The sequence below is a fragment of the Pleurodeles waltl genome, chromosome 8 (genome assembly GCF_031143425.1).
Source record: "Pleurodeles waltl isolate 20211129_DDA chromosome 8, aPleWal1.hap1.20221129, whole genome shotgun sequence".
Taxonomy (NCBI): Eukaryota; Metazoa; Chordata; class Amphibia; order Caudata; family Salamandridae; genus Pleurodeles; species Pleurodeles waltl.
The window spans coordinates 1,326,647,137-1,326,664,758 of NC_090447.1; the positions used below are offsets into that span (position 1 = coordinate 1,326,647,137).

At 45.5% G+C, this 17,622-nt stretch overlaps 1 protein-coding gene across 1 annotated transcript in view; it reads right to left on the reverse strand.

The window, feature by feature from the left end:
* Nucleotides 1-17,622, reverse strand: part of ATM (ATM serine/threonine kinase) — a 1,319,133-nt gene that overhangs the window by 247,831 nt on the left and 1,053,680 nt on the right. The window contains exon 50 of the mRNA XM_069202321.1: nucleotides 4,690-4,897. Coding sequence (XP_069058422.1) covers nucleotides 4,690-4,897 — 208 coding nt within the window. The remainder of the gene's footprint in view (nucleotides 1-4,689; nucleotides 4,898-17,622) is intronic.

A 17,622-nucleotide genomic window follows, 5' to 3' on the forward strand; every position in this document is an offset into this window, starting at 1 on the left:
TTGGACAAGTTTTTGGGTTGAGTACACCAAAGTATTGTTGTTCTCAACTAGTGGTGTTTGAATGAGATCTTCAAATGAGCCTTGTGTCTGATGCCACTGAATGTCTTTCTGCTCCTGCAGTGGACATAGAAACCAACAGTTTGGGAGCAGAAGGATGCACGAGGAGATGATCCCCCTGAAAGATTTGTACATCTGAATAGAAACTGACTTTCTTCTGGACAGTTTGTTTGCCAGACACTGAATTTTTTCCTCTTTGTCCTTGGAAGGATAGGCTTTGTTCTTTAACGTGTCTAGGATGGTTCCCAAGAACTTTAGATTTGTAGTTGGTTTTAGCTGGATTTTGTGATAATCTGTTGTACGCCCCGGTTTGCTGAACAGTGAAAGGCAGGTGGCTGTGGCCACCCCCGTTTGCTGCGATGTAGGAGCTTTTATGAGACAATCATCTAAAAAAGAGAAAACCTGGATTCCCTGTTGTCTGGGATATGCTGCTAACGGAGCCAACATCTTTGTAAAGTTTCTGGGAGCAGATTTTAGGCCAAATGGCAGCACTTTGAATTGAAAGTGGATCCTGGCTACCTGGAATCGTAGCAATTTGTGATGATTTGGATGTACTGGGATATGAAAATACGCATACTGTAGATCGACAGACATTATATGATCTCCACTATTCAAGAGCTGTAGTATCTCCTGAAGGGTCACCATACGAAAAGTCTGTTTTTTTTTTTAGGAATTTAAGTTTTCATAGATCAAGAATTGGGTGTCAATCTCCTGAGGGTTTTTTATGAGAAAAAAGGCAAGAGTAGAAACCCATTTTATTTTGAGTTTTTGGAATGATCTCTATTGCTCCCTTTCTTATCATATTGGATATTTTCCTCAGTTGTTTTAGGCAAGGTGGAGGTGGGCCTGATGGTGGAGTGTATGGAGGTTTTGAGAGGAATTCCTAGGAATGTCCTTTTGAAATGAGATCTAGGACCCACTTGTCCAAGATTATCCTGGACCACGGTTGGAAATGATTTGATATTCTCCCTCCGACTCGAGATGTTGGTGAGACAGACAGTATTGTTATCTGGTCACTGCTTTCTAGAATCTCCCTCCTCTTGTTGGCAACTTTCCTCTGGATCTGTGTCTATATGCAGCTGCTGGAGGCTGTCTCTAATTGTGGTTGATGCTGTGAATACTGAGGCCGATACTGCGGTTGTCCAGGCTGGTACTGCCTATACGGTTGCTAACCTGCTTGAAAGGAATAATTTCCTCTTCATCTAGCTCCCCGAAAGGGTTGTCTGGTTCTGTCAGTCTTTATAGATTGCAATGCATCTTCTACATGCTTTCCAAACAAAGATTCACCGTAAAATGGCATGTCTAGAATTTTGTCTGTATTTCTCGGCGGAAGGAAGTGGATTTCAGCCATCCCTGCCTGCAAAGCACTCCAGCCCGGCTAGCTGTCTGAATCCTGTGGTAGACATGTCAAGTGCACAGTCGATCATCACTGCCGAGACGCGTTCCCCCTCCTGCAGGATATTGCATGCTTCTAATTAGTCATCCTCTGGCATAAGGTCTACGTATGGTGTCATGTCCAACCACATTTGGCAGTCACAACAAGCTAAAATAGCCAGCAAGTTCACTGCTCGTACGGTAGTGGCTGCCATTGTCGAGAATCTCTTTCCAATGGTGTCTAACCTCCGGCCGCCTTTATCAGCAGGCAATGAGTTTGGTTCCGAGGGCTTGTGATACCACTGAATCAGGTTTTGTTTGTCCGATAAGGCAAACAGGAGAATCATCCGGAGCTTTGCATTTTTTATCAAGACGTGGGATTACTGGAGATATAACAGCCAGATTTTCCATGGTCTTAAGCCCCTCCTGCCATATGAAGTTTATTACTGATATCGCTCTTACTGACTTCTTTGCGGGTTCTTTGAAGTCATACAGAAAACAGTCTGACTCCCTTGTTAATAGGTGCAGTTTGAACTTTTTAACTGCTCTGTCCATTAGGTTGTGGAATGCCCCATTATCTTCTGGAGGGGAATCCACCGTCGATGCCAGACGTGGAGAGGGGGTGGAAATGAGACAGTCGTCCCATTCATCTTGATCAGTTAAAGTGTCTATTATCTTCCCTAGATTATATTACATCTCCTTCCACTAGTTGTGATACTCCTTGGGTAGGATTAATTGGTGTCGTAAGTAACGGAATGGGATCTGGTAATGGCTTTGGGGTTTGAAATAGGGGTTCTTGTTGTGCCATCTGACTTATAGGTTTGGTAGGCGTTGATGGTGGGAATCTACGATAATAGTCCTGTAACGTATATTGTAAATTTGTTACTAGGGAGGAAGGCATTGGAATAGATTATTCTTGATGTTCTTCATAGAATGGTTCCATTTGTTCGCCTGCAGTACAGTACTCCTGATATTCTTCGTCTTCATCTTCTCCATAATCCTGACATTTCACCCGTTACTGTGAAAGGCTACTAGCCACATCAAAAGTGCCTTCATCATCTGACTCATCATCTTCATTTAAGAGGTATAACGGTGGGTAAGGCAGTATTTTACTTGGGGAAGTATGCTCTGGTAAACCTTTGGGTTCTTCTGCCTTTGTTATTATTGGTATTAAGGATATTGGAGAATTTTTTTTTTTCAGTCTGGCTGGATCTTTCCATACCGTCCAATAATTATATCCTGTGATAGATCTGTCTTAATTTCTTGTTCTGAGGGCTGTAGTTTTTTGCGGTGATGATGGTATATCCTTTAGTTGTTCTCCCATCTATGGGATTGACGATGGTGGTGTAGTCAATGAGGTATTTTTCTTGTTCTTCGTCTGTGTCTCCGTCAGTGGTGCCTTTGTCGATGGTGTCGTCAACGATGTTGCCATATGTGAGGTTTTTGGAGGTGAGTCCCGCCTTGTAGTTGATGTCTTTATCAATGACAGGAAATTCAAGAAAGCTGTTGTCGACGGAGCCTCCATCGACAGATGCTTGAAAACCTTTGTGGTGACCATCATCGTGGTCGAAAGCGGTGATGATGTGATAATCAATGGACACCTGCTTGTTGTGAACGCTGATGTCACTGTCGTTGATGTAGTCGTTGACAGTGTCATTGGTGTCGTCGACCATTTTTTGTGATGTGCCAGATTTTTTTGTCTTTATCGTCAACGGTACAGACTGAGAAGACTGTTTTAGTATTGATTCTCTCAGGGAAGGGGCAGTAGGATCAGACCTAACTTTAGAGATAGGTCCTTCATGTTTAGAGGCCGAAGGATGGACCTTATGCCCACTTTCATAGGCATTGTCGGTATTTATTTGATTTTTGACTGACCTTTGACGGTGACTCTGAGGAACGTTTTGTTTCCATTCGTTTCCTTTTACTTGAAGTTGTGGTATGAGAGGAAATTTCATTGTTGTCCTCTGATAATGGAAACTCTTTGGTTTTCAAGTTTTGAAGCCACAATAGGAGCCTACCTTCCCTGTCCTTTAATGTCTTTTGTGAAAAGGTGTGACAAACTTTACATTCCTTTACTTTATGCTCCGGATAAAGGCAATAAATGCACTTTTCATGTGGATCTTCTGAGTGGAGCCTTTTCTTTCCACAGGACTCACAATCCCTAAACAGTCCTTTTTTTTTTTTTAGATGTCAGGGACATCTTTCCCAGCCAGGAGTAAGTAGGAAAACTAAATAATACTTCCTCAGAAGATATTTCTCTGGATAATTCTGTGAGGTAAACAGGTGGTTTGAGCAGAGCTCAAGTAGACTCCCTTCACACAACATGCAGTAAACCATATGAGGGCTTCAGGAGTTTTGTCTCCTGGGAGTGTTCTAGAGGGTTCTCTTGTTTGATTGGCTAAAGTGAACTTTGGTTCTTTTTTTTAAAGAAAAGGATGTAGATAGGCTATTAAGATATTCTGTTATTTCTATTGTAGCCTATGTAACTATATATATACTGCTTTATTAACGTACCATGGGGCTCCCACTTCGACAACGGGGAATATTCAAACATATGAATCTATGAAAGATCCAATATTGGAGAATAGTGATCACACCGCTCCAGGAAAAAAACAGTTTGCACCCTATTTATACATGGAATACCAGTTCCTTTATCTCTCTTCTCCAGACATGCTTACAATAGCCAAGGACCAATCAAAGGTCTGACTCACAAGAAAAATACTCTGGGATTGATGCTATAATCACTGAGTCACTGACAAGTGATATCACTTTGGCAGCAACATAACCACACTGTAATTGGCTCAGCCAGCAAAAGAAAACATTCTCTTTGAAGTCGCAGAATAAATAAGTAGTAATATCTTGGCACTCAAACTGAAGTTTAGACTAGATTCAGAACACTTTTGAACATAGAGTGAGTGTACAGGTTTGCTGTCCCTGAGAACCTGGCAGTAGACAGAGGGAGAAAAGCCATTTAAGCACAATATGTGTGGTTTAGGTTTAAGGAAAAGAACTGTTGTTACCCTTAATTACATATGTGGTGTAAAACTGTCTGTACTTGAAGTCTATTTCAGCTAAACATTACGAAAATATGTTTGCCTTCTGCCACATCAGAACAGTTATGCAATTCATATTATATCACTGTGCTAGCCCTTATGCGCCTCTCATCTCTAATGTCAATATGCAAGCTACCAAGTAGTTGAACATCCCATGTGAACATTAAGTAAACATGATCACTTTGGAAAATAAAATCTGACAAACCTTCATGGTGCCATTGACATCAGCCACTGTTGAATTTTCTAGCCAAAGGGAGCAAAGCCTGAAGATCCACAAATCATGCTCCTCTCCGCTTACGAGACAACTGATGTAATTCTCCACCGCTTTGCACAAAAATCTCTTACGATCTTCTTTCAGGCCAGCAATAGCACATTCATCGAGTTCAAGCTCACGTTGCACCTTGACTGTGTACCTGTCAAACACAGAATTTGTGTCAGTACCACAACAACAGTAAGCCCGAGCACTAGCTTAACGGCTGATAAACCGCAATATATTTATTCTTGACAGCAATGGACTTTAAAGTGATATAACCAAACTTTACTCAGTATGTAAAATATGCTGCTGTCAAATAAATTGTGAGGAAAGTAATCCTAAAGCAATATCAAAAGGAACATTCACAGCACATTGTCAAGATGACAGAATACCTTCTAAAGGCACGCTATATTAGAAAATCTTGGCAAGATTGTCAAATAAGAACAATAAAAGGCATGGACAGATCGAAACATAAGGGTGTTGGTGCCATGGAGGACTGAATTTTAAAATTAACATTCTAAAAAGTGATTCTTAACCTTTTGACTTCTTTGGACCCGCCACTTAATCGTTACTGGAACCCAGGGACCTCCAGTGAATCATTATTTGAGTCATTACTAGAAGCCAGGGACCCCAATCTAATAATTTTCAATCATATGAACCTCAAGACAACACACAAAAAATAAAGAAACTAGCATTCGTCAAATACACAAATTATGAAATATTTTATTTAATTCACAAACACATATTTTAAACACCTAAATTTTCATTTTAAAGGTAAGGATGAAGCTTTTCTAAATTCAACTGATGCCAATCATCCATGCAATATTCTGTTTGATGCACTTGCACTGCTCCCATGAATCATTCGGAGGATGTCACGTTTTCAATTCTACATTTTGATCTTTATCTGTACACACTTTAATAATCTTTAATATTATTTACTTTCCACAGCAGTTGCTGACCGCCAGAGGTCTCCAGACTACAGGTTAAGAACCACTTTTTTAAACAATATTAATAAAAAACTGAGCTTCTATAGCATTTGCTTCAGCTGAAAGCATACATTTCAAAACTTGCACAATTATGTCGTTTTGATCGGTGTTTGCTTCTTCATATACACATGTCCATACATGTGCCCTATTTCAAGCCCTGGGGATCTCCAGGCTAAACGACGCACATGCATGCTTTGAGGGCCTTGCTGCTTCCAATCTTGCTAACTCAAGTCTGTGTTTAATACTGCTGCATATTTGGTGGATGCTGGAAATTTGAACAAATATGAAGGGTAAGCATTAGGTATGTAGCAGGGCCTGCAGCAGCTGACTGGACTGTAAAGGGAGACTAAAGACCACACTGCAAAAGGTGGCCAAACTCCTGGCCAGCAGCAAAAAGGAGACATAACAGTAGCTAAGGACAAGAAGACCAAAGACAGGATGAAGTTATAACAAGGGTGGTCAGAAACGGTTGGGCCCGACTCCGGTGCCCTGCTGCAAGGAGAGCCCTAGGAGCCACACACCACCCCGGCCGCCCGCACCTCACATCCCCCCCAGCACCCTGCCCTAACAGGCAACTAATGGAAGACTTCTGAACTTCCAAGACTGGGACATAATACTCAGGCAACAAGGCAGATGGGAGAGATAAAGTTTGAATTATCAACCATTATGTTATCCCCGTACTACTCTGGTGAAGCACAGAAATGCAGAAGATCATTTGACACAGTGAATGTTAAACTCTGGACCATACAATTGCAATATATGTTGCTCTTCCCTGAGTTACAAATTCTGTTTGAGGACAAATCCTACTTCTTCAATACACCAGAGGAGGTCTGGGCCTGGATGGAGAAAAGACCCCCGCTCCGACCAACGCAGAAGGTGGCAAAGGGGGCCAGACCGAAACTATGGTCCTAGAAACAAAAGCCGCTCAGAAGTCTTGCTACTGAGACAGGACCTCCGTAATGTAACAAACCGTGTAACAACCGCTGAAGACAGTGTGTTCGAGTTGGAAGACTACCTGGGACAGGACCTGACAGAAATGAAGGCCATCACTAAAGATTTGCAATGGAGAGTTGAAGATGCGGCAAACCGAACAAGATGTAAGAATCTGAGACTAGTGGGCTTCCCTCAGGGGGTTAAGGGAGACATTATGGCTGAATATCTGGGTCAGGGCCTTCACGCTACCTCCAAGACAGTCAAGGTCTTCCCTCTTATGGCGGCCGCTGGCATGCCAAAGGCAAGCCCGTCTGCGCCTGGACCGCGCCCAGCGCCAGAACCCCTGGCCCCCAGCGCTCCCAAATCCCCCAGCTTAGATACAACGCCGCCTCCCTCCACGCACTCAACCCCGGACGAACTACCACCTGCTACCAAGCCAGCCCCAAACGCACTCATGGACCCTTCGCCTGTCAAACCTGCAAGTATACCTTCCACTGTGCCTACAATCCGTCCACCGGTCCACGCTCCAACAACCACCTGAAGTGCATCCTCCGCAACGCACGCTCCGTCTACAGACACGCCACTGAACTAGGGACCTCTTAGACTCTACCGCACCCGACGTCGCCTTCATCACAGAAACCTGGATGAACCCCTCATTGGCTCCCGACATCGCCCTAGCCATACCAGACAGCTACAAGATCGCCAGAAAAGACCACGCCAACCAAACCGGAGGAGGAATCGCCATCATCTACAAAAGCTCCATCAACGTCACCACCTCCACCGAAGGCACCCTCCCCGCCGCCGAACACTTGCACTTCCAGATCCACACCGACCCCAGGACCACCCTCAGAGGCACTCTCGTCTACAGGCCCCCTGGCCCACGCGCCCTATTCAGCGAATCCATCACAGACTTCATCACCCCGCACGCCCTAGCCTCGCCCAACTACATCCTCCTCGGGGACCTGAACTTCCACCTGGAGAAGAACAACGACACCAACACCGCCACCCTGCTCGACAACCTCGGACTCAAGCAACTGGTGAAAACCCCCACCCACACCGCCGGCCACACGCTCGACCCCATCTTCTCCGCCAGCAACCACGTATCCTTCGACCACTCCTCCGAGATACACTGGACCGACCACTGATGTGTACACTTCACCTTCAGACGCAAGACCCACCACCTTCGCACATAACTAATCACCCGCAGACCCTGGAACAAAATCCCCACTGAACAGCTACTTTCCACTCTCAACCATGCCATCACCCCGACGCCAACAACGCAGGCCCTCAGCCTCACGCAGTGGATCACCAATTGCGCCGACAACCTCGCCCCCCTCAGAAACCTCCCAAGACAGACCGACATCAGGAAACCTCCTTGGTTCACAGACGCCCTCAAAGAATCCAAGAAAACCTGCCACACCCTCGAAAAAACCTGGCGCAAAGAACACACTGCAGAGAACATGTCAGCCCTCAAGACCGCCACCCGTAAACACCACCAGCTGATCCGCTCCACCAAAAGGGCATCTTTCAAAGAGAGACTGGACAAGAACACCCACAACGGCAAAGAACTCTTCAACATTGTCAAAGACCTGTCCAATCCCAACGCCAGCTCCAACACCATCACGCCCTCACAAGACCTCTGCAACTCCCTCGTTACTTTCTTCCATCGAAAGATCACCAACCTACACGTCAGCTTCGGACTCCAGATCCCACAGACCACCACTGATCTCACAGCCCCAACCATCACCCTCAACGCCTGGACCCCCATCAGCTCCGAAGAGACGAGAACCACCATGAACACCATCCACTCCGGCGCCCCATCGGACCCGTGCCCCCATCCCATCTTCAACAAAGCCGACGCCATCATCGCCCCCTATCTCCAGAGCATCATCAACAGCTCGTTTGCCAGGGCCACCTTCCCCGAGAGCTGGAAACACGCAGAAGTCAACGCTCTCCTGAAAAAACCTACGGCGGACCCCAACGACCTGAAGAACTTCCGCCCCATCTCGCTCCTCCCCTTCCCGGCCAAGGTCATTGAGAAGGCCGTCAACAAGCAACTGACCAACTTCCTCGAAGACAACAACTTGCTAGACCCCTCCCAGTCTGGCTTTCGGGCCAACCACAGCACGGAAACCGCCCTCATCGCAGTCACCGACGACATCAGAACCCTGATGGACAACGGAGAAACAACCGCCCTCATCCTCCTTGACCTCTCGGCTGCCTTCGACACCGTCTGCCACCGCACCCTAATAACCCGCCTCCGCTCCACTGGTATCCAAGGACAGGCCCTGAACTGGATCATCTTGTTCCTCTCGGACCGAACCCAAAGAGTCTACCTCCTGCCCTTCCGCTCAGAACCCACAGAGATCATCTGCTGCGTCCCACAAGGCTCCTCACTCAGCCCTACTCTCTTCAATATCTAAATGAGCCCCCTCGCCAACATCGCTCACAAACACAACATCAACATCATCTCCTACGCCGACGACACCCAGCTGATACTCTCCCTCACCAAAGACCCAGCCACCGCCAAAGCCAACCTGCAGGATGGAATGAAAGACGTCGCACAATGGATGAAGCTCAGCCGCCTGAAACTGAACTCAGACAAGACGGAGGTCCTCATCCTCGGAAACTCCCCGTCCGCTTAGGACGACTCTTGGTGGCCCACGGCCCTGGGCACCGCACCAAACCCCTCAGACCACGCACGCAACCTCGGATTCATCCTGGACCCCCTTCTCACCATGAGCAAGCAAGTCAACGCCGTCTCGTCTTCTTGCTTCCACACCCTTCAAATGCTCCGAAAGATCTTCCGCTGGATCCCCACCGATACCAGAAAGACTGTTACCCATGCCCTCGTCACAAGCCGCCTGGACTACGGGAACACCCTATATGCAGGAACCACCGCAAAACTTCAGAAACATCTTCAGCACATACAAAACGCCTCTGCACGCCTCATCCTCGACGTACCCCGCCACAGCCACATATCCGCCCACCTGAAACACCTGCACTGGCTCCCCGTCAACAAAAGGATCACCTTCAGGCTCCTCACCCAAGCACACAAAGCCCTCCACAATAAGGGCCCCGAATACCTCAACAGTCGCCTCACCTTCTACACGCCCACCCGTCAACTCTGCTCAACCAGCCTTGCTCTCGCCACCGTCCCTCGCATCCGCAGAACCACCGCTGGAGGTAAATCCTTCTCCTACCTGGCACCCAAGACATGGAACTCCCTTCCTGTCCTCCTCAGGACAACCCAGGACCACTTCGCCTTCAGGAAGCGCCTCAAGACCTGGCTCTTCGAGCAGCAGTAACCCCCACCCCCCAGCGCCTTGAGACCCTCACGGGTGAGTAGCGCGCTCTATAAATTATAAACTGATTGATTGATTGATTGAACGTCTCTAACTGCTTTGTCATTGAACAAATTCACCAGGCACTAGCGGCCAGGCCACCAGCCAGTGGTTGTGTGGTGTGAGAAGAGAGGGCCAAGTGTGCTGTTGTGGGAGTGTGATTGTGAGGACTGTGTTTGGTGTGACTGCTTTCCCAATTTATTCCCTGTCTTGCGGTGTGGAATTGTTTCTAGACTGGGAGTTGTATTGTGGTTTAAAGTGTTTGTTAATGGTTAAGACTGAAGGGGTGAGCTACAGACCTCTCAAACCCTGCCTGTGAAATAATTGTTTTTACATGTGGGTTTATAGTTGCAGTGGAGCGGGGGTTGGGTGGGGGATAAGAGGGGATCTCAGAAGGTGCTTGTTGTGAATTGTTTGCTAAAAGTTAGTACATTGATGGTTGAGCAGCAAAGTAGACTACAAATGTGGTGTAATGTATACACCAAAAACTGAATAATGACAAAGGTCACTGTACAGATATGCTCACTTAAGTACACAGGGGACAGCTGATTGTTCTATCCTTACTTGGAATGTTAACGGATTAGGCAGCAAAGGTAAACTGGGTTTGGTCGCAACTTATATTCGATGTCTGAAATCCAATGTAGTACTACAGGAAACACACTTATTGTCAATGCCATTCTTTAACCAAGGAGCCTACACTACACTAGCCTATGCAGGATTTACATCTGACTCCCGGGAAGTGGCAATCTTAATTTGTAAAATGCCCCCCTTTCACAGCCAGAAGTCCTGGATAAACCCTAATGGAACTTATGTCATTGTAAAGGATTTGTAGGTGAGGAAGGACATCACGCTCATCGATGTTTATGTGCCGCCATGCCTCCAGCAACCCATCTAGAAAAGGTCACAGTGATTTTGTTGGATACACACACCTTCCTTCACTCAGGCTCTAATCCAGGCATTCCCAGGTGACACCATTGGACCATCCTCCAATACACTGAGACTCTCTAATCTTTGGCGTCACCACCACTTGGAGGGCAGGGGATACTTTTACTTATCTGGGACTCAAAGTGTTTGCCTAGACTGGACTATATCATTGCACTGGCAGACGAGATAGATAAATAGGGTTGAACATGCAGAGTATCTGGCTAGGGGTTTGTCCGACCACTCCCCACTCTGGCTCTATATGCAGGCGACCCCTTTGTTCAGGACTGAGATGGCAGCTAAGCGCCTCGGAGCTCTAAGACAAAACGGTCTAGCGACAACTGAGTGTAGACACTGAATTGTATTTTACAGAAAATTTGAGTCAGCGGTTATCCTCTGGGAGGCATACAAGAAGGTACTAAGAGACCAAGAACAAAATATAATTGCTTGCAAAAAAAGAGGAAAACTAGGGAAATGGTGGATCTAGAGCGTAGACTGATGCAAGTGGAGCGTGTACCTAAGACATTATCCGATCATTGAGCCTTTCACAGAATTGTGGCCCTGCATGCTTAAAACTGCGCATTGGCATAGAATGAGGCCAGAACCAAAATCACATAACACTGCCTTTATGAAACAGAGGACAAAGCGGTTAAGCTCCTAGCATGGCTTAGTCCGTGGAAAGCTGAGACCCGATGGATGAATGGAAATGTAGACAGTGCTGCAGAGTCCCACACCAACAATAAGAAGTGTTGCTGAGGAATTTGCTCAATACTATGAGGTCTTTTATAAGGTGAGACCCCTGGCGGGGACCCAGCACATTGCGGCCATCTTGATGCAGTGAACCTATTGGCCCTCCAGGCAGAAGACTGCTTGCAAGTTGAGGAATACATCACACTTTCAGAGATACAGGCAACTAAAGCGAAACTATCCTCAGGGAAGACCCCAGGTCTTAACGGCCCTCCTGGCAGAATTATTTAAGAAAAATGTGAGAATCATGGGTCCCCACCACCTAAATATGTACTTGGAGGCCAGGGATGAGGGAATACTACAGCTGGATTTACATCGGGCCACGACAGAAGTAATTCATAAGCAGTGGAAACCTGCCACAAGCTGTGCTTCCTGCAGTCCAATCTCATTACTCAATGTTGAAACAAAGATCCTGGCCACCATGTAGGCTACACGATTCATTGGAGTCTTAACCCCACTGGTTCATAATGACAAATCTGGATTTATGGCAAGGAGATCTACCCAATACAACCTCTGTAGGCTCCACATTTGGCTAGCAGAGGTCCACCCCAGATGAGAACCTCACTTATTCCTCTCCTTACATGCCGAAAAGGCTTTTGATGCAGTGCACTAGCCATTCCTGATGGAGGCTCTGACGATATTTGGATTCAGCTCTTGCACTGCTATATCAGGCCCCCATGATGGCGGTGCGAGTCAACAGGGTCCTCTACCTGGAGTTTTCTATTGAAAGAGGGACTCGACAGAGATGCCCTCTGCACCCCTCCCCCCATTTGACCTGATCCTGGAACAACTGGCCTTCGTGGTGCGTGACCATCCTGACATTGTGGGCTTTTGAACTATTGGGACTGTCTCTGGGAGGGAAATTTTTGGGCGCTACGCGGATGACATCCTGTTGCACATCACCAGACCAGAAGGGTCCCTTCCCTGGGTGTTATAGGTCTTTGAGAATTATAGAGCCCGCTTCGGATATAATATTAATTGGGACAAATCAGCCCTTTACCTCAGGGGCAGTGGGCTTGATACGCCCGTCCTCCCAAGAAGGCTGCAAATAGATACAGAGGGCTTTTGGTATTTGAGAACTTATATAACCTCAGACCGAGAGCGTTGTCTAGAGTAGAATGTTAGGAGGGTATTAGCGGAATTCCATGAGGATGCAAACTGCTGGAACTCACTACCATTAACTAAGCAGAGCAGCCACGTTTAAAATGATTAATCTGCCCAAATTCCTATATATATTACAAAACACAAATTACAAAATCCCAGAAGAGATCTTTATCAAGATCAGAAAGCTATTGTGAAATAATGGACACCCTAGAGTAGCATTGCGGATGCTGCAATGAAACCAATACAATAGTGGGACTGGCTTTGCCTGATATAAGAGCTTACTATTGGGCAGCTAACCTAGTAGTCATCAATAGCTGGGGTTATGTTGACACTGGATTACATTCAGGGAGGGAAACAATTGTAAGAACTGATTGTCAGTTGGAACATTCTGAACCAATTTCAGAAGATTTTCTTCTTAATATTGCTATGATTACTATGTCAGGATCCCCTTTAGATTCGTTACCAGCCAGGCAATGGAAGAAATCAGCGTACAAGCTTTTTCTGCCTTTAAGAGATCTTTGTAATCTGTCTCTGAGTGCAGGAGAGATTCCTAGAATTTGGAAAAAAAACAATGGTCTCTCCTTTACTGAAACAAACTTTGGGAGATCCGCGATCTTAAGTAATTTCAGGCCTATCTCTCTCCTCTCCTACCCAGTGAAGATTCTGGGGAGGTATGTTACCAAAGCTCTGTCATGTTTTTGCGAAGCTCATTCCTTATTGAAGGCTGAACAATTTGGCTTCAGACCTGGTCACGGAACAGAGACAGCCCTAGTGTGTGTAATGGAGGAGTTACGTAGGATAGCTGATAATGGTCAGGTTGTCATCCTAGTGCTGCTTGATCTATCTGTGCCATTTGATATAGTTAACCATGAAACTCTCAGAGTAAAGCTAAAGTCCTGTGGCCTAGGACTGTGGCCTAGGTGGTACTGCACTAAAATGGCTGTGATCCTATTTGAAGGACAGGTGGCAGGCAGGGACACTGTGTCCTTACTGCTCAGAACCTAGAGAGCTAAAGAGAGATTAAACAAGGGGTACCAAAAGGGTTGGCTTTAAGCCTAATTCTATTTAATGCCTATATGAGACCATTAATCACTTTACTAAAGAGTCATAATACCTTGGTTATTAATTATGCCAATAATACACAACTAATTTTGTCCCTTAATCAAAAGGCTGAGACTTCCTCCTTCGAAACTTGTATGCGCAATACTGCGGATTGGATGGATGTTAATTCGGGGCACAAAACTGAGTGTTTTTTGCTGCGCCCTTTCCCGCTATCCCCCAATTTTTGGCCCCTTCCCACTAATACTGAGATGATGACCTTTGATGCAGTGCGAAATTTGGGGGTCATGTTTGATGTCCATTTCTCATTTGAGAATCATGTAACCAAGGTGGCAGCTGCTGTTTTGCCTTGCTGTGCAGTCTAAGAAATATATTTCCAGTACTGCCAACACACGCCAGATCCACAATTAGTAGAAGTGTCGTACTCTGACAGCTAGACTATTGTAATGCCATTCTTCTGGTGGAACCTGACTACTTGATTAAAAGACTCAGAAGAGTTCAATCGGCTGCTGACAAGCTGGCATTCAACTTACGCAGCAGATCCTCTGTGACCAGTGTTCTTAAGAAACTGCACTGGCTTCTAATAGAAAAGAGAATTATTTTTAAGCAATGTGCCTGGTGTTTAAGGCACTTCAGGGGTAGAGTCCAGTACTCCCTCAAAAGGAACTGCAAAGATATGTTTCAACTAGATCTCAGTGTTCCGATGCGGCCAATCTGATGCGGCCTCCTACATTCCGAAGAGCTCAATTGGGAGGACAAGCCTTTTCTTTTAAGGCCTCTCATCAGTTGAAAGCGATGCCATACACTTTGAGAGCGAAACAGAGTTGCTGAAATTCAGAAAAGCTTTGAAGACATGTTCCCCAATTAGTCTAAAGCCCCAGATTAGGATTGATTCTCCTCCATACCTTGACTCCACAGTTCTTCAACTAGTTGCTATATCGGCAGGTTACCAGTTTATGGTCAGACATGCAGTTTATAAATGCTATAAATAAATATATAAATGAATGCAAAAGGTGGTCATCTCACATATGTACGAGAAAGAACACAGTTCACAACCCAGTCCTACGTGCACTACCTCATATGGGGGGGTGGAAATTACTTCAGGCAACTCACGTTGGGTTAGGGCTAACAGATGTATTGGATGGGCAAATAAGACAACCGGGGAGACCCCACGCTGGACAGGAGCAAGATTTAATGAACTTCAGAATCTGAGGGGATTCAGGACCTGGCACTTAATAGGTATATCTAAAATTGGTGATCTCTTGGAAGAGGGTGATACCCTTCAGCTCCCTCCAAAGTGAATAGCAATTACAAAACACACAAGTGTTTAAATATATGCAGCTTAGCCATACATTGAATGCAGAGGGCTTGGAAGTTTCCAATATACCTGAACATGCACCTCTGGAGGGTAGCCCCCTTATGGGAAAATTAGAGGGGAAAGAGGCCTCCTACACATTTAAAACTATTAATAACATCCCTGAATCTCTAGAGGCACTGAGGCGAAAATGGGAAAACAAAATTGGGGACTGGGATGACATGAATTGCACCTTAGGGAGGTGGCCATTAAATCAAAGTTACAACTTTTACAATCCAGTTTAAAATCCTACAACGGATTTACTATGATTGTGTCCGACTGCATAAGATCGGGAGGGCGGACTCCCCTGATTGCATGCAATGCAGGAGGGATAGAGTCTTTCCTGCACACACTTTGGAACTGCCCGACCTTACAAATCTACTGGCGAACTGTACTGACAGAACTAGGCAAGACTCTAGGGATGAGCCTCCCACTTGACCCCAAGTATGTGCTTCTTGGCATACTTACAGATGTGGATACCCCAATTGTCAAGCTTCTTTTTAGTAACCGGGGTTTGGTGGTGGCAAAGAGAGATGTAGCAAAACACTGGGGCGCCCCTGAGTCACCAACTCTACAGGAATGGAGTGCAGGAATGGACCTATACATGGTGGCTGAGAAGGTGACTTATAAAAGTGGAGGGTGCCTGTATATGTTTTACAGGATATGGGGTAGCTGGATGAAGTATAACTCTGAATTGACAGATGAAGACTATGTGACACCCCCTCCCTTGCCACCCCCCTCTTAGACCAACTCTAACATTATGTACTACACACACCAGGCTGTACTCTGATTACTCGCTGCTCAATTGTTCATGCGTCCGTTATGTCTGGGAATGTTGTACATGACACTGTACTGCTATTTTATTACTCTGAAGTGTTAATGTGAATTGGTGCAAGTGTGTGCGTCTTTGTTACTCGCATGTGAAGTAAAGTAAAAAATAAAACAAACGAAAACGGAGTTGAGGTTGTCAAAAATGTGAAGCAGATATAAAGGCAAAAGAAAGAGTAAGCAAATCTACAATGTAACGGAAAGACTGGGCCATTGGCCCATTTCTTTTCCCTTTTTATTTTAAGAGTAGACCCAAGGCTACTGTATGTGGGGAAGCCATTTCAACATGCAAAATATCTATATCTTATGCTGATGAGGATGTTTTATACACAAGGTTAGTACCCAAGGGCAGACTACTTGTTTGGCAAATAAATTATGCTTGAGCAAGAGCTCCAAAACGAACAGAGCAAATTATTGCCACAGAGGAAATTCTTAGGCTCAAACATGTCCAATTCGTGTACTATGGTTTTTCCACTGCTGCACAAAAGATGTGGAACACTCTCCTATTCACTATCTCTAGAGCTCCTGATCTGTGCTTTCCCAACTGTTGCTCCATTACCTTTGTATAAAATACCTTCAAAGATGAGAAAAGATCAACAGCACAGTCAACCCTGATGTCATATTTCTTTGCACTAAATACAGCGGGATCAGCATAATGGTCACAGACTTCCCGTGCTCAAAAATTGGCTTACTGTAACATTTAATATTTAGAAGAAATGTTCCAGAGCTGAGCTTATACAAAAGAAGAAATGTGGTATTAGTGAAAAAGATTCCCTCTGGCATAAACTATGTGAACTTGGCAACAGGCACCAAAGAAAATAGAGAAATGTCTGCCAAATGCAGCAAATCCATAAAGCAATCGTAGTTACATTATTAGCTTGGATGAAGACTGTATTACAAGTGGTGGCTGGCCTATTAGGTCAGAAAGGGTACACATCAACTAACTTTTTCAGCCACCTCTGTTGATTAGGTAGCTGATGGACTGAGCAAACGTAAGCCTATATACTAGAGGAATGATCTAATGAAGTGTGTAGTTTATATAACCACTTGGTCCTCGAAAAGTCCTCCTTAGTTTCCCATGCTACCTTGTCTACTTATTAGAAACTTGCTATGGTCGATCAAAGACAGCTGTCAAATGAAAGGAGGATGTGATCCTTGGTGCCATTAACAATCACCTCTTCTGCCTCTTAACCTATGACAGTTCCACATCACTGTGGACCCCAAACCTAACACTACGATATTGTCCACTGCATGTGGACAGTAGAGCAGAGATGCTCTCACGGTCCACAGATAAGTATTATAGGTTCGCCCTGAGGTGATCCTTGGTAGTGGGGGTGTTTGGAGTGCATATTCATGGGTGGTTTTATGACTAGTTGTCTGTGAACATCTTTGGCTGTACGTATGTTTAGTCAAACATGTGTCTGTGTGCAGAGGCTGGCCCCTGTCATCAGCCCTTTGCTTCCCTGGACTTCACATGATTCTTGTTGCTGCAGGTCGATTTACAATGGACCATGATTTTTATAAGTTCAGCTGCTTCAGCCATGAAGATCATCCTGCTGCCCTTGTCACTTTACTGTAATCTGTGCAGAAAAGCGGGGCAAATAGTACA